The 20,346-nt window shown below is 43.5% G+C and overlaps 2 protein-coding genes across 2 annotated transcripts; both read right to left on the reverse strand.

Moving 5' to 3' along the window:
• Positions 1–4,319: 4,319 nt before the first annotated feature.
• wnt8b (wingless-type MMTV integration site family, member 8b) lies at positions 4,320–10,130 on the reverse strand. Its single transcript, XM_041947591.1, has 6 exons — positions 10,060–10,130; positions 9,087–9,120; positions 8,004–8,142; positions 7,275–7,400; positions 6,097–6,239; positions 4,320–4,889 (listed from the first exon to the last, which is right to left on the reverse strand). Exons 1-6 carry the CDS (start codon positions 10,128–10,130, stop codon positions 4,320–4,322), a joined length of 1,083 nt encoding a protein of 360 aa, XP_041803525.1.
• A 3,011-nt stretch (positions 10,131–13,141) lies between these two features.
• scdb (stearoyl-CoA desaturase b) lies at positions 13,142–19,801 on the reverse strand. The gene is made up of 5 exons (XM_041947050.1): positions 19,398–19,801; positions 18,408–18,538; positions 17,505–17,710; positions 16,172–16,404; positions 13,142–14,855 (listed from the first exon to the last, which is right to left on the reverse strand). The coding sequence occupies exons 1-5, from the start codon at positions 19,630–19,632 to the stop codon at positions 14,656–14,658; spliced, it is 1,005 nt and encodes a 334-aa protein (XP_041802984.1). The 5' UTR covers positions 19,633–19,801; the 3' UTR covers positions 13,142–14,655.
• Between the last annotated feature and the right edge of the window lie 545 nt (positions 19,802–20,346).

The raw sequence follows: 20,346 nt of genomic DNA on the forward strand, positions 1-20,346 counted from the left end.
CACACCGTGTTGACAGCCAGAAAACCAACGACACAGCGGGACTGAAGTCAGGAACACACTCGGCCAATGTTATTGCCACAGTATCGGACAGCGACACCTACTGCAGTGGGTGACTCAATGCTACTGTTGTAATGATTTGGCGCGACTACTAGAGGGCGCCAGTGCACTTGCTTTTCATTCATTCATAGTAAAAATAAAATATTTACAGCTCTAGAGGATATTACAATGCGCTCTAAGTGAGTATAATAAAAGCTGCATGCATGGATCAACATTATGTCAGAAAATTTACTCAAGTGCATATTTGAGGTACTTTTACGGTATTTGATTATTTTCATTGTATGCTATTTATACTCCGCTACATTTTGGAGGGGTATTTAGTTTCTTTTACTTATTTTACTATATTTATTTCACTACTGAAGTGGTTACTTATCAGACGGAGATTTTCCATACAAAAAATTTGACAAGCTCAAAAAATATGATGCACTGTCATAGATTGAACAACCCAAAAGCATAAATATATATATATATTTTAACTTTTTATTTTTAATTTACTGCTGACGCCACTTCTTCCACCAGTGCTTGTTTGAACCATGCACTCTACAGTAAGAAGCATTATTGCAGAGTAATGTCACTGATGAAGCATAATACGGGACTCAACACAGAAGTTGTGCCCGCTCTCTTTGTCTGTCTGTCTATGAAATATATGGTAATGAAGGACTGAGCAAACACTTTTGAAATGCTGAGCCAATATTTAACCAGGGTCATCATTGCCTCAGCATTGTTGTATTGATCAGCGCAGGATCATTCTTCATGAGATAGCAGTACACACTGTACCTTGCTCGGTGGACTGATCCAGCTCTGTTTCGTCAATATCAGGCTGATATTGAAGTAGAATGAGCACATCTTATATCACTTTGATCACTGGTGCTCTAATTTTACCCTTTTTTGTGAGCACTTTTGAAACCACAAACAGGCCTTTTTTTGCTCAAACGTACAAATGCATTAGCTTTGTTTTGTACCTTTTTGTAAAACCTGATGCATCTTGTATGTTTTCTCTAGAGTCAGGCTTTGTCAGCAGATTTCCACCACAGGCACTAGTTTGGGCTTCCTGGTGGGTTCCCATGCCTGGTGTTTCCTGTGCAGATCAGTGAGCCGAGCTGAGCTGAGCTGATCCCTCTGATGCTCCCCTCTCCCCATTCTTCACAGACACCCACAGCCAGGACGCTGACCACCCTGGTGAGCCTCAAGAAGCTTGTATCTCAATCCTGCTGATAGCAACAACCACACCACTGCTGTCCTCTCTACAACAGATGGACTGCTGTCAAAACAAAGACCCTGCTATAACGGAGCCGTGTCCTGATAAATCGAAGCATCTGATTACTGCTGCAAACTTCCTGTCACTTGAGCTAATGTAATAACTGCTAAAAGAAATTAACATCATAATACAGCATAGATAGCAGCAGATTTTTTTTTTTTGAACCACTTTAGGAGCACACGGTGGACGTCCCACTCATCTGTGTTGGCTTTCTCTCACATTCATACTGACCCTCGCCCCTCTAGGTGTTGTAGGTCCAGAACCCCTAAGCCATAAATCCTATTAGTCAAGGATTCTCTGAAGCATTATAAGTCGTTTTCCCATCTTTCATTGATTGCATTATCACTTGCTACCTGAGAGAAATTTGCTCCCTTTACATAATTTTTTTCTCTATATTATTGTTTATATGTCAGAGTGGTGTTGCACAGCCACAAAAGTATGGATTTGAACAAAAAACATGTGATTTCTAACCAAAACTTTAAATTTGATAGCAATTGTCTTTGTAGCCTTTTAACGCTGCCAGTAGTGTATAGTGAAAAAAAAGAATGGCATGCTTCAATCAATAATCTCTGCAGTTCCCCTCACAAGTTCAAGCTGATTGTGAAAAAGCATCCGCGTAAAAACTCCACTCTTCCTCTGTGGTGTCGCCTCTCTCCTCCGCCACCTCAGGCTCAAGTGTTATGGCAAATTGAACGTGGCAGGGCCGACCTGAGAGACGGAAGTTCAGAGCCCTCGGTCGGAGGTCGCGTCACTCTCTGGGTGGGGGAAATCATGTAGCCCGAGTCACCATCAGCGTTCTGTGCTGTTTCACACGCTGTTGTAGTGAGTGCACCCATCTATAGATGTGCATGTTTTGGGACGTATGTAATTCAGGCCTCTGCCCCAAACGGATTCAGCCCACAGTAGTGGGTAATGTTATGAACATAAGAACACACCACTGATTAATGACAAATAGAGAGCATTGTACAGCGATGTAAAAGCACTACATCACCCCTGCTGCGGGTGAGCCAGTGCCCGACTCACATAATTAACCAAAGAAAAAGCCCAAATAGAAATCGATGCATTCTGCTCACCGACTTTAAAGTGGCTTTGTTGAGTTTAATCCAAAATGTGTGCCCTAATTCTAATTTTGCGTTGCCTGTAAAACACTCTGTTGTCCTCTCTATCGCACACTGGCTTCCACAGAGCCGCGAGGTGACAGCTTGGTATGCTTGGGCTTTTGTTGGTGACAGGGTTTTTGCTGCATGCCAGGCAGAGCAATCCAGCAAGCCCACAGGGGTCATCAGAGGAGGGAGGAGTTTTGATTATCATCACTGTTTGGTAAATAAGATGTCAACAAGGTGTTTCCTTGACACTTTATTGAGTAAAAGGAGGAAGGTGCAGAAATGAACACCCCCTTCTCAATGGGAACTCTAATCTCCTCTTTCATGTCCCATCTCGTCTGAAGGGTTTCGGCTTCGGCTGCCATGTGCTAGTCCGCCTGGGCCTGGCACTTCTTACTCGCAGGTGGGGTGAGTATCCTGGCAAGCATGTGTTTATAAAACCCACTTGTTTGGGCACAATACTTGAACTAACTTCTTTTGAGAGAACAGTGTGAATCTGTGCAAAGCCTTTTCCCAAAGTCCTTTAGAAGGCGACGGCCCATTGAGAGTGGAGAAGAAGGGATTACCTTCCTCGACAGTGGTGCATTTCCGAGAGAGCTGATTAGCTCTGCATTCATTGTTAAATCGAGCAAAGGAAGGCCCTAGAGGAGTGAAAGGATCCAAATAGGTGGGCCCAGAAATAAAACAGCCGCAGGAAGCCCTGCACAGGCAACCCAAAGTTTTCCCAACATTTCTTTCCCCCACTCCTAAGGAGGTGCGGCGTGAAAAAGGAGATTAGCATACAAAATTAGAAGCGAGATGATTTTTAAGGGCAACTTGCCTCATGCCCTCCACCCCCACAGCCCTACTCTGTCTGAACAAAGTTAATTAAACTAGTATTAAACAGTAAAGAAACTTCCAAGCACTTGGGAGTTAGGGGGCTCTTTGAGGATTACCATGATGAGGGGGAGAACGGGAGGTATTTGTTGAGGGGAAATTGAGAAAGGCGTGATGGAACGAGGAGTTCGCTGGAAAGTTTTCTGCTCATGTCGGTCTGCCCCAGAGCGTCTGAACCCCGGCGCGAACAATGTGAAGAGTGAGGCTGTGTTTACTGCAAGCCAGCAGATATTACTGTCTCAAAGAGTGCGTTAAAGAAGGATGAACACTTTCTTCAGGCTGAATGATACACAAGGTTTGAAGGATTTATTATTCTTTCATTACATTTTAATAGAAAACAAACCACAAAGGCAGCTAACAATAAAGCAAAACTAGAAACTGCTGTGCAATAAATTAACAATGTACAGTACAAAGTGCTTCATTTTATATACAATTAAATACATCAAGAGGGCAGCAAAGGTCAGGGCGAGCTGGATGATGGGAGACCGCCCCAAAAAATGTCACAGTGTTTCTAAATGAATTCAAAGCTTGGCAGTGATAGCTGAAATGTAAGAGGATTGCTGCTATGTTTAATATACAGCCTGATGGAAAAAAGCTAAATTTTGCTGTTGCTCAGTCGTCAGATCATCCACCGCTCAGAAAGCAATAACTGCTTAAGGTTTTTGTGTATGTGTGAAAATAAATAAATCACATTGTGGAGAATTTTGAAGCCAGAGAAATACTCTTCAAATTCCCAGTGACTTTTTTAAAAATGTTGTAAAAAGTATAAAAAATATATCTTAAATATATTTGTACCAAAAATTCTACAAAGTCGAAAAAAATCTCATCTTCTCTGGCTTTGTGCACATCCCACTGTCTTTTAACTTTTCATCCAAACGTGACAATGATGGTGGTCTGAAATTGTATTTTTGCTAAGCTTTTGTCCAAAAACACACACTACGTGAGCACGCACAGAGGGTTTGGGTGTAGACAGGAGCTGCAGTGGTACAAATACGATGGCAGCAGGGGAGAAGTGATGGCAATGCTCAGTGCTTCTTCCTCAGTCTGAGGCTCTTCCGGCGGCTGCTGGCGCTCTCGTTCCTTCCCCTCTGACCTCCTTTCTTAACACAGAAGTATTTGGTCACTGTCTTTCTGCACTGCTCACACTTCACCGCACAGCACCAGTGGAATTTACAATTACAGCTTGACACCATCTCGGCTTTGCGCTCCTCCACGGCCAGCCCGCACTCTCCACACAGCCTCTTGCAGCTCCGCTTCTCCCACTTGCTCAAGCTCTTGCCCTTCTTTAGGCACTCGCGGCCCTCCGTGCCCGGCAAGCCCAGGGTGCGGTTTTCCAGGCAGTAATCGGGGGAGTCTTCAAGGTGGACCAGCTCCTTGCGAGAGATGGAGCTAAAGGTCTCAGCGATGGCCCCCCGGCTGGCCGCGCTGTTCCCGGCTCCTCGGAGGAGATCCACCTTCAGGGCCCTGTGGTACTTCTCCTTCAAGTAGTTCCCCACCTCCCTGAACTCTGGCAGCTGCAGCCAGCAGGTCTGAGTGGTGCAGCTTCCTGAAACCCCGTGGCACTTACATGTCCTCTGCATGGTCCCCTTCACTGCCTGGAGGCACAGAAAGGACGGAAAGAGGCAAGATTCACTTTATTAAAATATATTCATAGTTTGCTGCATTGAAGACTACGATTGTGAAAACAAGGAAATTGATTCTGTGGTTGAGTGCATTCACATGCACACATGCATACGTGTGTTTAAGTATGCGTGCGTAAAATAGGACAGGATGTCCATTGTCTCTTGATTGATGTGTTGTCAAATTAACCGATTGTATTCTCAAAGTTTTCCAGTTAAGCAAAAAAAAAAGGGGGATGAATACGCTGAAAGGAAGAAATGATAGCTCCGAGGTCCATTGTTTCTTTGTCGTCCTCTGTGTTTCCTGACTTTACCCGACACAAAACAGCTGTCGGTTGAAAAGGGACGTTTTCTTTTCGCGAGGAGGGGATGAACTTTCTGTTGAGGTGAGGCTGAATCAAAGTTTCACATTGAGCCTCATTGTCCCCCCAGAAGAAATAGGAGTATTTATTTAGCATGTTCATTATCAACATGTTTTCCAGTGTGAGAAGACCCAATGGAGAGTCCCATTGAGGGGAGAAATGAAAAAGGAGTTTTTCTCTCTTTCTATCCCCATTTTTTTCTGTTACAATGATGCTCCAGGTGCCATGGGGATCCTCGGGCCCAACAGGGGGGAGCAAAGGCACCGTAAACAAAGAGCACTTCAGCTGCACGCCTGTGGTCCCCTCAAACTCCCTCGGGGCCAAACAAAGCCCAACATAAATGTGGGATCCTTATTGCAAGAATAAAACTAAACACTTATTTTAAAAAGCAGCATAATACCGAAAGCTGTGCAATGTCTGGCTCCCCAGGATCTCTAATTAAGCTTGCACCAGTGATCCTGAGATTCTCGAGTTGAGGTATTGTCATAAGGGGCATTCAGCACTTGTAAATAGGCCCTTCTGGTACACCGAACACACTGTTATTATTGGGGACGAGTGGCACCTCACTTACAGCGATGTGAAAGGGATGCTTGGGTGGCACACTCAGTGTAATTCTGAGCAGGGAAAAAATGATTCAAAAGGTGCTTTACACTGTGCAATCAGTTGGAGGGCCAGGAGAGATTCCCCAAATTTCAACCAAGCTGCCACCCACTTTAAATACTGTATAGTTCAAATCAAAGTAGAATTTTACTACATCTCATACTAAGGGCTCATCTCTCATTGCCAAGTGGATGGCGTGAATTAATAGCACCCCACAGTACCTTGCGTCCAGCCTCGTTATTATGGAGATTCATAGCCGCCCGCGCATCCTGCCCAGTCTCCAAGGCATCGACAAACTGCTTGGAGATGGCCTCGCCAAAGCCGACATTGTCACTGCAGCCGCCCCAGAGCCAGCCATGACCGCCTAGGAGAACCAAAAAAGAAGTTGAACTTGGCTATTTGATTCAAAAAGAAGAAAAAATGCATCCTGTCACACACAGACAGGTGACAGATTAAAGGAAACCCCGACTGAAAGTGTCTTAATGAGGTGTTGGGCCACCATATGCTGCTCCAGTGTGTTTTGGCATTAATTCTATATTCTCTAGAGCCCTCCTGGAAGGATGGACACCATTCTTTCAAAACATATTTGGAGTTTCAATGATGGTGGTGGAGAGCGCTGTCGAACCCGTTGGTCCAAAATCTCCGATAGGTCTTCAACTGGGTGGAGATCTGTTGGCTGCAACGGCCATGGCATGTGATTCACATCATTTTCATATTCATCAAACCATTCAGTGAGTCCTCGCACCCTACGGATGGAGAAATTGTCATCCTGGAAGAAACCACTCTCATCGAGATAGAAATGCTTTATCTTAGCATAAATGTGATCATCTGATTTGCAGTGAGCCTTCCCTCTAACAGGTCAAGGGCCCAAACCATGGCTGCAAAATGCCTATAGAGCATAACAGAGCCACCAGATCGCCTCACTGTGGGGTTCAAGCATTCAGGCCTGTACTGTTCTGTTAGTGAACTCCACACATGCCCACTTGCCAAGAACATGATGAAGGAAGACTCATCTCTGTTGACTAATACCTACATGGTTTTTGCGCCACTGAACTCTCACGTGTGCATTTATCCTGTAATAATGGGCTTATGCATTGCAACCCTACTGTAATATTGCTCTCTATGCACAGCCAGCTGAGGAACTTCCCACCCTGTCTTTCCCATAGATCCAAATGCAGGTGTCATTGCTCCTATTGAAACATGATCCAGCTTAGCAGTCTCTGCGGCTGTCCAGCATGACGTGATGTTAATTGCTTAATTGCACCGTGCAGAGTGTGGAAGCATCTGCCTTTGTTATGTTTCTCCACTCATTTTTTCAGGTGCTTCCTTTAATTTGTCGCCTGCATCAAACCTCTGCTGCTGAGGGTGTTTATGTACGGATCGTGTGTACTTCTCTGACCTCGCTGTCCGTTCCTGCTGTCATCACAGCCGCAGTTGTCAAAGTCTCCAAGACTGCAGTTCCTGGTTAAAGTGTACATGACTCCAGCCGAGCTGATGGCGTGAACGAATGCAGTCTCCCGATTTGCTGTCAACAGAGAGACTCGTTAACTTTCTTGTAGGTTAGGAATTTTAGACATTATGGCACAATTCATCAGTTCCATTACCTACATAGCAACAGTTTTCATATTACACATCTAGAGCAACTTTTAATGTCTTGATTAGTCAGTTTCAGGACCCTAAAACTTCACGGTGTCTACTCCTCTAAGCTGTAGATACATGAAGTTGATTTTGTATTTCTTAACACATTTGACTCTTTGTCTTGCAAAGGTGGGAAAATTGCTTGTGTAAGCTGCAAATAGAGGCCGTGACTCTGGTGGATGTTGTGAAATGGATTAGTGTGTTTGTTTTGCCTCCAGCAACCGTGCCCACTGTAACTCTCCCAAAGGGTGGCGAATGTTTTGAATGAACAAACATCTCTATTTCACAAACGACAAAAGAAAACCCTCCCCTTTAACACAGAAACTTGCAACAAACACAAGCACGCAGTTACAAAACACTAAATGGTGTTCCCTATTTAGAAGTGGAGGCCCTCTTTGCTGCTGCTGCTGCTGCTGCTGCTGCTGCTGCGTTGTAGAGATGTTTGAGCTGGTGTTCAGGGCTGATGCTCCCTGGCCACTCTTCAACTTACCGCTGCGCAGGCTGCTGTGCGTGGACAGCTGCAGAGCTCTCTCAGGGCAGTTCCAGCGGTCCCATGCAAACTGGTATTTGCACTCCTCTATGCCACTCTGGGCTCCTGCTGCCACGCTGCTGGAGTAGATCAGGTACGCCTGCAGGAGCACCAGCAGAGACAGAGGAAATGTTAAAACTGTAAAATGCTGCACTGGCACCCAAGCATCTGGAATGATTTTGATACCCAGATATGCACCCATTACGCAACAAGCATTGTCTTTTGGGGAAGTTTTACCTGATGCAAAAAATGTAAGCAGTTGCATCCCTCCTTATCAGTCCAACCCAATCAGCCTGAGCCTGAACACAGAGTTCATACAGATGCCACTTGAAGAGTATCAGCAGGCACAGATCCAACAAATCATGAGAGCACTTCTGCCTCTCTGCGTTTGTAAAATCAAGTGTTATACGGTGATGTGAGCTTTCATATGTGTCTTTCCACTGTCTTGCCTCTTCAAGTGTCCATCAAAGTGGATCACATAATCAAGGAGTTCTTAATGTTTTGGAGATTGAGTAAACGCTAATTGTCAGTCTCATGATGAAAACAGCTGCATTTAAATGTTATTTGGCTTTTTTTTTTAACTCTCTCAGCCACAGCAAATGTGATGAAATACGCTCTGTCCTTGGCTTTCGCCCGCTCTCTGCTGCTTGTTCAGCCTGTGTGAACGATAATATAACTAATATGTCTCAAGTGGCCTTTGGGGAGATGGAGTACCACCTCTTTCACAAGGGGTCTGGCTCACTAATGATGACCACCCACTACAGCAATGCCTGCCCTCGCCCCTTAAAACATTCAACCAGCAGACACACACAGCCTCTGAATAAGGTCAAGTGTACGGAGGGGAGAAAAAAAAAAATCACAAAGGGCCAAGAATATCAGTGATATAGCCTTAGTGGCACTGTTGCATACAGACGGGTAGCAGAGCTCAATGCACTTAAGTTAAGATACTACAAAGACGACGAGCCGGCACAGAAAGCACACTCTCTCTGCCGGTCTCTTTTGGGAAAAGGACGAGGAGAAAAGATCAAAAGAAAGTTGGCTTACCTTGGGTCCAGTCATCAAGAAATTATTCACTGACCTGGAAAAGGAGACAGCTTATTCACTCAGGGAAGCTCAGTGTCCTTCACAAATTCCTCTGCTAACATCTCTCATTAGTGCGCTTTGTAACATGTTAAACCGTGACACCAGCGGGCATCCAAACCTCTGTGAACAACACTGTTGAGTTTGTCCAAAATAAAATTCATAGAAATGTTAAAAATGAGGTCATAACCTATGATTTCTTGAAATTTGAGGTTGCCAGGTTGTGAAAAATCCCACTGGCTGGTGTTTGCCCTTTCTGTTTGGACATAATGCATCTATCAGTGTTGGCCATCCCTTTTTAAACGATCATGGTTTTCTCATTTTATAATGAGCCATCAAGTCTGCCATTATACATGCTAATAAGGCATTATTAAATGCAAGTGTGCAATTTTAAGTGTTGGTAAATTGTTAAAAAAAATAACTTTTGGTCCACGTCTGCAGGAATTTTTTTTTATTATTATTAAGCAGTCAGATGGTATAACCTCTGAAAGAGAGTTTACACAACCTGGCAACCCAGTGGCTGTTCTTACTAATGGCATACAACTGATTTGTAAAGCATTAGTAAATGATATAGTCATGATTAATAAAGCCAGTAGTTACAACTGATGCACCCTTTATAAAAGGTGTCTTATTAAAAAATGGTGCTGGTGAAATGAACAAAACAAATCTAGTTACTGTTTATGTGAGAAAGAAATAATTTCCTTATTTCCAGTTGCCACATTGTTCAAGTACATGACTTCATGGGTCATATTATGGCTTTTGAATAATATTCTAATGACTAATGAGAGAAAAAAAACATGTAAAATTAGAAATTTAGGGCTTAGAAACAACAAACAATACTGACAAAAAGGCCTTTGCTCCTATATTTGAAATCAACATCAGGACACAAAATATATCTGCACAAAAAAATAAATAAATAAAAATCAATCAAACTTACCAGCAGCAGTAAGACCTCATGTGAGCCAGGAGAATGAAAACGTAGTAGAAAACCTCCAAATGCATGAACATCCTGACAGGTGAGCGGGATGACGGTGACTCTGAGCCCGTCCGAAGCCTGCAGACAGTCAAACGATGGAGAGGAAACTGAGCTACCAGCGCAAGAAACTTCACCGGGGCTTCCAGGACTCAAGGAGGGGGCTCTGAAATGGAGCTGCTCTCGTCCCAACCAGAGATTATCTGCTTAATTAAAGATTTTCCCCCTTCTTACTCTCTTGACCAATCAGAGGTATTGCACCAAGGAGAGACTGAAATGATCAAAAGGGCACCCTGGGCCTTCAGGGCCGGGCAACGGTAGGTTCCCTGCCTCCATTCAAGAGCAAAGGAAGATCTGTTTAATCCTATAGGAAAAGTGTAACACTGATCCCTTGAATTTCTGGCTCGAAAGTTTATTTAAGCTATCTGAGGCGCAGCTGATTGTCAGGGATTAGTGGAAGATAGTGCTCTGGATGGCGAATGTGTTAGAGGAAGTATTTCATGGTTTCACAAAGGTATGATTGAATCAATGTTTATCGCACTGAAAACACAAGGATTGAAACTCACGCGGGACACAGCAGGCAATCAAAAGTGTCATTTGAGCATTTCATTTCAGAAGGGGTCAAACTGCCTCGATCAGTTTACATGAGCGTGTGCATCTATATCTGAGAATGATCTATTTCCATAAACAAAAAGCGAATCTGCAGGTGGATGCGCCTATTTCTTAGTGCAATCAGCATGGAGCATCCATTTTTCCCAGATCTATGCGGTTGTAGTCACACCTGCAAATGAGAAAGGGGCACACATAGAGTCATAGTTTCTATTTTCTACAATGCATGGTTTAAATTACCTTGCATTTGCCCAGAGTAAATTCTATTCAGACGGGGGTGAGCGTGTTTTGCGTTATTGATACTTAATAAACATGTTTCCCTACAATGTTTAAATAATCTAAAAGTCACCACGGACACGGCTTTTATGTTAAACAGAGAATTTGCCCCCCCAACAACAGAAAAGAGAAGGCGGATGGGGCCAGAGTGAAGGCCTGATCAGATGTGGGACATTTGCATCACTAATCCAGACGGTCCCTACCTAACACTGCATGAAGGGTTATTCCTGAGTAACCCCGTCTGACCCGGAGGACCCTTTCCTTTGGCGCAGGCAGCCCTTTAGCAATCTTCTTGTGTGCAAATTAGGATTAGAGTAGGGGGCTCAGTGGTTTGGGGGGACTTCTGAGGGATGTTTTTGGATTAAGATTTAAAGAGGAATGACTAGTAAATGTGATTAAGAAAGGATCCATCCTGTTGTTTTAGCATCCCGGCTCCAAAAGCGCGCAGTTTATAGATATAACTTGCTTCAGTGTTTGCGCTCTAAATGTGAACTATAGCGGCATTTGCATCTTGTGCGCACAATAATGGTACAAGGAACGGAATATGCGCCAGATCTGACATGATGGGAGTAAAAACGAATGTCCAAACACATATGCTTGCGTTGCAAGCTTGATATTCGTCATTGATCTGAATGATTTCAGTCTGCTAAAACGTGACATCTGATCCCCTGAAAAGCGGCCATCTGCGGCAACATTTAACAAGTCCTTTTTGTTGCACAAGTTCGAGCTAAAAGCCGTGCGGGCGGCCACAGCGCAGCGTCTGAGCCGTCTGGCAGCGGGACCACACTGAGGTGTTACATGCCGTGAGGAGGATGGCCTGACAGTCAGCAGCCAATGGACAGAGGGCTGATGTCACTGCTGGGGCACCAGAGATCAGCAGCGGTGGGACCACTTACAATACATCTGGACCAGGATCAGACTCGTGGCTGCACTCTGTCGCAGCCTTTTGCCAGAAAGTCACCAGTGGCAACAAACAAATCACACTGACTGTTTTAATACAGAACAGAAATGGATGCACTGCGCTGGCTGCTTCTGCGACTTGCTGTATAGTAATCCTCCAGCAGAGGGAGCAAGCTGACACAGGCTTTAAATGGTTGAAAGATGTGTTGATAGCAGCAAAAAACCCCATGACCCCAGTGATGAAAGTCTCCTTTTGCTTGCCCACCCCTGAGCAAATCAGGCTCAGATACTAGACGCTGGCAGCTTGCTGGAGGGCATTTCAACAGGCCTGATAGACGGTGATGGGAAACTTTGGCCTCAGCCCGTCTGACTACACAGCTCCTCACATCAAGCCTTATAAATGTGAGCACAGGGATGACATTATATATATTGCAGGAGTGCACAAAGTTGCAAAACATTCTACCATATCAACAGAAATCTCAAGGATCCTCGAGGAATGTGCTAACAATGTCAGCAGATATTCTAAATATGTATGGCGGTGTCACGGGTGCGCCCATGTTACAGCAACATCAGATGTGTGTGAGACAAGTGAGCCACGTGTGACCAAGTGGTAGATCCCACAGGACAGATCAGATCAGCACAGGCACGTGGACGTTGAGAGCAGGCTGCTAATTAACAAGAACATCAGGTCCTTCATGTCTGATTGTGTCAGCAGCGAGATGGAGATAAAAAAAAAAACAGATTCTTAACTCCTGTTGGAACAACTCACAGGATCAGTGTGTGACAGCAGGTTGTGGACTTCAAAGCCATGCAACTGTCAGTAAAGATCCAAAGACTCCAAAGATGCAGCATGGGGATGTGTAAATCCCCATGCTGCATGTAAATAATGCACAATGAAAACGGTTGAATTTACATCTAAGATCTATCATTCCATTTAATAACTAAGCACCAGGTTTCTTTTATTTGTGACACATTTTATTCCCTGCTTAGACTGCTTCCCCAGGACCGGCCCTGGATAAGCAGAAGAAAACGGATGGATGGACATTTTATTCTTTATGCATTTTATGAAACACTTTGTTACCTCTGAATCACTTTTTATAGTTAATAACTTTGATAGTTCAGCTCAATATTATCAGAAGTATTTATTGTAGTGTCTATATGTCACTGATAAAGAATGTAACAGAAGTAGTATCATCATATTTTTTTATTCAGTATACGAATAAGGAGTATTACAGAATTTCAACAAAAACAGCAAAACATACTTTGTCACAAGTAGAAAATTTGGTTTATTTATGGTACATACAGTGGGCAAAAACATTCTCTGAAAAAAATGTGCCATTCTTTAAGGCATTCAAACTTCAAGAAGTTAACACTGTAGAAAATTGTTGCTTTGTAAAATAGGAGGTGTGACAAATACAACAGTACCATTAATGATGTCGTAACAAGTTTGGATCTCGTTCTAGAGCAAAGTATTTGTTTGGCTCCACTAATGCTAAGTCATAGTAACCCATCATCGCTGTTGGTTTATCTTAGGATTGGTTGAATGGTCCCACATTGTCCGTTATAAATAACTGATTTCAGGTTTTTGAAGTGTTCCTTTGAAAACAGACAGACACCACACAGCCACGATTAGACAGAAAATTTAAGCTGTAATTTAGTTCCATAACTTGCACATTTTTTAATGTTCAAACAGGTGTGCAACCCTCATAAGGCATTTGGGCAAGAGTCCTGACACATGTTTCAGTATCACACAGCACAAAAAGGTAAATGCACCTCCTACACATGCCTCATTGGCCTTATTTGAGGGAGAGAGAGACCTTATATCTGAGTGTGTTTCAAATGAATACAAAAATAAACGCAAACAATTCTCTCCTTTCAGATTAAGAGTGAGAATTCTGGTTCAGCATCCGAGTCCAGAGGCGCCTACATGAAAAGGGTTAATGATGAATCTGAGGCCGCTTCACTGCTCAACCACAGGTACACTGTGTTAATCCAGAGAACTCAGTCCTCATTAGGAGCCCCTCGGACAGTGGGTGTGAAAGTATCCCAAAGTATAACACAGCTGAACTGTATTCACCAAGGGTTACTCTGATATGATAAATGGGGACAGTTCAAACAAGCGTTGACTGTCTTGGTGTTGGCATTGAACACGGCAGCTTACGATTTAGTAAGACTAATATCTTACCAAAAATAAAGAAACCCCTTAGCTTGAAATAGACAAATAACATGAAACTCCACTCCCTGTGGAATGAAGCTTAAAGTTAGAGCAAAAGGCCCCCATCCTTGCCTGCAGAGAAACCTCACTGTTAAGGGCTTCAATAAAGCTTTCAAAGTGCCAAAGACTATCAATAAATAGCACATTAACAAATAAGACATACAGTAAATTATTCTGTAATTGCTGCTTTTACACACCGCTCACACAGACTTGTTTGGTTGTTCCACTGCTGCCAAAAGAGACTTAAATCGCAGCCTTTTTTCATTCTCGTCGTTCCTGTTTTATATTATTGTGAAAAAGCTTTGCTTGCACATGGAGCCAAGTTGCTGGCTGTGGCTAATAGTCAGTGAGGACACTTCAAAACTTCAAAATGACCCACACAATTTATGGAAAGGTCTACAACTCTTTAAAGCCAATATTAGTCTCAGGAAGAGGTTTAACTTATAATCAGAAGCATGGTAAGCACCCCCCCCATCACTAAAATGCTGCTATACCTGTTGCTACGTTCTGTCTTGGTTCGACACATCGTTATCAGTTGCAGAGTTTGTAGCGAGTGCGACTCAGCCACTCTTGTAGCTGCCGTCGCCTGTTCGCTGTATGCGAGCAGCAATCGTTTCCTTCAGCACCCTCTTGCGGTCCTTGGCCAAACCCAGGAAGCACATGGCGTCTATAAAGGCGGTGGTGAGATTGAGCTTGCAGCCGAACTCGCTGGTGGAGTAGTCGAAGGGGAATGTGTGATGGTAGTTGTGGAAGCCTTCCCCTGAAAACCAAGAAGAAAATGAATGATGAAATTCACACTCATTTGATCACAGGACTGTGGCGCAGTGACAGCCAACCATTGAGAGGCATGTGACTGAAAATATGAGCCTGAGGTGGGGACTTTTTGGATCTAAAAATCTTCAAGGCTGACTGTCGTGTAAATGTAATGTAATTTACAAGCAACCAAAATCAGATGTGTTCAATTAGTCAATCATTCTGAAACTGATTGGTTGTCCTGGCAACGGCTAAGTTGTGCCCACAGCTTTAGGAGACAGGACAACAAGGAATCCCCTGGAGCACTGCAATCGAAAACATCCTGATAAACTGAGGCTGAGCTCTGCCCAACTTGTTGGACAGATTACAATCACAAAGCATTATGAATATTTATATCACGGCTAACCAGTAGTAAACAATCCATGAGACTATGTTTTGCACTGATGAAGGTCAAGATTATCATCAGAAAATCAAACGTGACCATAAATTTAAAAATGCATCCACAACACTCGGCTGCAGACTTTTCCTACTCCACTTCTACTGCTCTGGGTGCTAAGGAACAAGGAACAAGTGAGTATCATGGAAATAACTGCTGTAACTAATTAAAGTAACACAATAGGTGAGACCTAAAAGGAAGGTGTAAAAACATTTTTTTTTCCATTTGGTATCACAGATGCTAGAGAGCATTCAGTTAGGTGTGACAAAAAAAAGAAAAAACATCTTTCTTGCAAGCTTGGTAGATAAAATGTGGCTGACAATGTTCATTCTTCTAAGGCTGCATGGAAATACAGTTGAAAGCAAAGAAAAGAAATAATTGTGCAATAATGAGTTCGCTTGTGAATTTAGAGCCGTTTTGCAGCAACCAATGCTCCGTGCTGTCTGCTGCATCATAACCTCGTGGTATCAGCCACCACAAATAAAGTCTTGACTCATGGGGAAACAATGATACTGAAAACAACATTAGTGTGTCTCTAAAAAAAATGAAATACATACACAACTTTCAAGTTGTTCAAGTGTCTAAGTTTCAAAGCTAAAACTGGCACAGGCGGGACAAAGCAAACATCATCCACTGGATTAGCACACTGTCCCACTAAAAATGCCAGACTGACTCAGCTTTGAGACAGAGCCGCCCCCACTGTGGTTGACTTGACAAGACAAGCTTTCAACAAGTGATGGGAAGATCATTCAAATATCCCTCAGGCACTCAGACAGTAAACCACACAAACATGCTGATTTAGACACAACACAGCGACAACATACCTGAAGGTCAGTATTATTTTGCCTGAATCACTGTAGTGAATAATGAACATGCTGTTTCCTTACCTATGGCACTGAAAGCAACCATTGGGTTTTCCCTTGGGTTAATGGTCTTGTCATATGGCCTGTTGCCCCATATGTGCGCAGCGCTGTTGACCAGCCAGGTGGCATTGAGCATCACGGTGTATCTCAGGAGTCCGGGGATGAAGTATCCCACAGCCAGGGATTCGCCCCAGAAGTACCAGGGCACCAACATGGGCATGAGGAAGCAAAGGACCACCACAGAGAGCTTATAGTGCCTGAAATGAAAGAACAAACTGTGTCTCACACAGATCCAGTCTCACTTGGACAGAATTAAATCTGAGGCTTGATTAGAAAGAACTGAATTTAAATCGCATAAATTATCCATTTGGGTGAGACTGACATTGTATCATTTTTTTGTCTCATAGCAAAGGTCACACAGTACATTCGATAATCCCACAACGCAAATGGGAGTGAAAAGCAATATTGAATCTCATCTTTGATTTGATGGCTAAAATATCAAAATCTTAACCCATGTCAGGGTAAAGTGTATTCATATCAATAATACTGTCTACACTACACATGTCTGATCAACAGTGTGTACACCAAATTCATATCACACCTACGGCTATTCATTCTGTATATGTCTTACTAATAACATTAACCTATACTTACAACTGCAATATATATATTTTATTTTACCTGCATTACCGGTCTACTGTAACTGCTGCACATGTTCATTCTGTATATACACAGTATTTGCGTCTCATTGTTTATTCTATATACAGCACTTCTGTTCAGATGGCAAACTGCATTTCGTTGTTTCAGTATTTGTACTATTTGTGTGTGCACTGACAGTAAAGTTGAATTTAATCTAATCTAAAGGGTATCATGAAAAACATCATTTTATATTGTTATGAGGGCAATTCTAAACATATCATGATTATCTCCGGACGACTGACACAATAGTTCACTGTACAGACTTGACAGGGGCTTTTGATTGGGTGGCTCTGGTCAATGTTAATCCCCTTTGCGTGAGAGTAGAAGTGAAAACCTGGGACTGTGTCCAGAAGAGTAGAAATGTTGACAAATGACTGGTCAGTGTATACTATGGGGCATACTGATTTGGTGCAAAAAGCATCCCTTATCAGCAGAGCTGTCCCTAAGTGTTATCATGGTCATGATAACCCTGGACTGTTTCATCCTGTACAGCTTTGGCAGAGGGGAAATAACTTTTAATGATGATTACACGTGGACTCTCGTTATGGCTGACAAGGATCTGTTTTGTCGGCATCTATGAGCTCCTTTCAGAGAGACACATTTGGCAAGAAGAGCAGCAGTAAACCCCCAAAACAAACTCTTGGTAATGTTTGCTCACCGTCTCTGGAACATAACCACTTTATCTGCCTTCAGGTCTGACAGTTCCAGTTTTCTGCCCTTTTCAATGACATCGGGATGTTTGCGGACCAGCAGCCAACCAACATGGGCGAAGAAGAACCCCCGCGTGGCATTGTGGGGGTCTGCGTCCGTCTCAGAGTACTTGTGGTGGACACGGTGGTCCCTCGCCCACTCATATATGTCATTCTGCTCCAAGGGAGACAGGCAGATATGGAGATTACATAAAGCACCCATGAATGTGAATGAGTGCCTTAGATCATCAGATTAAGGTCAGGAACCATGTGGTAACAAAACAATAAATGCATATCACTCAGGTTGCATAATGTAATTTAATGCACTATTAAATGAAAACCATGCCATTGCCTCTTTGTTTATGCTCGTTAATAATAAAACAAGTACATGTGATGTATATTAGACAGCTTTAAGATCCCGTCCAGGCATGTTTAAAGATATATAAAAGACTGCTTGAATAATATTGTGTTTAATATGTTTTTTCTCAAACAGCTTCAATTGCCTATTTGATCTATAAACACGCAACTATTTTTCATTTCAAACTTAACTGCTGGACACAAGATGTCTCTGACTACACAGTGTGTTCTCAGTGTATGAACACTGCAGGCTTCAGGTTTCATCTCACTTGTGTAAGATGCATATTGGACCATGATTGCCTTCAAAATAAGTTGTGATGTCACAAAATCCTGCTTGTTCGTCTATGAGGTAAGATGTATGGGAAAACGGCCCCTCTAGTGTCAAACTCTGCACATACAGTGCATCGTTCTGCAAAGCAAAGCTCAAACATCACAGACGAGGAGCAAAAAGCAAAGCACATTTTTGAGAGGAGGGCGACTTGCCACGGGAATATTGACACGTTTCTCCGATTTACCTGAAAGGCCATGGAGTTGGCAACAGCGAGAAAGACTCGCAGGGGAAAAGACGCCTTGTAGGATCTGTGGCTCCATAATCTGTGCGCACCTGCAGTCACACCAAGAGCGCTGATGAGGTAGCACACTACAGCTGGAAGAAAGAGGCAGAAAGGACAGATGTCTTAGGGGAAACTGTCACCACTACACTGAGATTAATTTTACACCCATGAGAGCAGAGTTCACTGGGACACCGTGTTCTTTCCATTACAGCCGGGCCTCTTTGTTCAGAGAAAAGTCATCTATGCGGGGAGATGGGGTGGTGGGAGCACACAGGTCTGCCCTCACACTTTTGTTGTTCTAAAACTGCTGAATGTGTTTCTATGTGAAGCCTAGACAAGACTACCCAGGATTTGAGAACCGGGGGCTTCTGACTGGCAAAAGAGCATTCTGTTGTGGTGCCACACAGCTCACAATGGGATGACTATGGGAATGGTGATTGTGCTTTGTCTTGCCCGGTGAAATAATATGCAGCTCAGCATTGCAAAGAGAGGGGAAAATTATGCAGTGCCAGAGTGGAAACAAAGTTGAGACTGTTCAGGAATTCGAGTCATGCCTCAATAGTCTACATACTGTACATAGGGTACAAATTCTAATTATTCAGCAAACAGTTTGGCTATTATGACTGAAAATCAAATACGTCTGATTTAGGACATGCTACAGAGTCCAACAAGACTAATTAGTTTACAATCAGCCACAGGTTTGAGCAGTTACAGAAGGGACAGCATAGATCTGGAGGCCTACAAGCATGGATGTGTATAATGAAAATTTACAAGGCCAGGGTGACTCATTCTCCATTATTCCCATGGGCATGCCCCCTCAGGCAGTATGCACTGTAGTTAGCAATGATCACACACCATCAGCACATTCTGTGCCCTGATTGTGTCCTACCGGGAGAAAAACCAACAAACGGTGCAAAGCTAATCCTGCTATAGTGTTTACTAAATACTTACTCCACGCAAGAGTTAAAACCGACGCGGAAGGAATGAGAACCAGTCCATAAAGCGATGCGATATGTAGGAGGGTCATCAAGATGATATTTCTCCACACCAGCTTCCTCGGAGGTTTGGGACCCTCTTTCTCCTTATAGGTGTCGTCAAAAACATCCTCCACCGTCGACGTTTCTGCCATGGCACCTCCGTTCTGTTGCTTGCCGGCGTGATGATTCCGGGTTTCCGTTTCAGTCATTTTTTTTCTGCTGAAGTGGTTCTGTAGCGGCAGTGCGCAGCAGGAAAAGAAAAGAGAGATGTTGCTCAGTGAAATGCGTACAGCGAGATGCAGAAAGGGAGAGGAAAGTACGGCGGCTGGCTGTGTACACGCAGCAGCCTGCGCTTCACTCTCCGGCAGCGCTCAGATAGCGAAGTGGCTCAAAGCATGCCTCTCTTATAGTCTGACAGTTATGTCACGGCTTGTTTTTGGCATGCTGCTGCCGTCCTACTGGTTTACGGCAGTTATCTGTCTGATCGTATGCCATTCATATTGGCATATTCCAGCGACGGTTGTGAAATGCCGCTTGTCACACGTGTTTGACTAAGAGATACCACATTTAACCGGTGCACCGGCTGTCTGTCACTCTTATCGGTGTCATATACTGATTCTTATCAGTATATTGGGTGATTACTTCCACAACCCAGCGACCTGTGGCAACTTTTTACCCGTCTTTTGTCAGTGTCACATCAAAATGGGAACGTTCCTGTTGCTCCACCGGCAGATGCCACTGTGTTCCAACAGGTAGCAGCTAGTCGCTACATCAAAACTTGCTGCTCGGCTATAGGCACTTACGATTAATCTTCTATTTTCTCGATTGGTTTATTAGTTGTTTGGGCTATAACATGTCAGAAAATGATGAAAAAACATCCAACATGATGTCCTCAGGTGTCTTGTTTGGTCCACCACTCAAAA

This window comes from Chelmon rostratus, chromosome 11 (genome assembly GCF_017976325.1).
Source record: "Chelmon rostratus isolate fCheRos1 chromosome 11, fCheRos1.pri, whole genome shotgun sequence".
In the NCBI taxonomy this organism is placed as follows: Eukaryota; Metazoa; Chordata; class Actinopteri; order Chaetodontiformes; family Chaetodontidae; genus Chelmon; species Chelmon rostratus.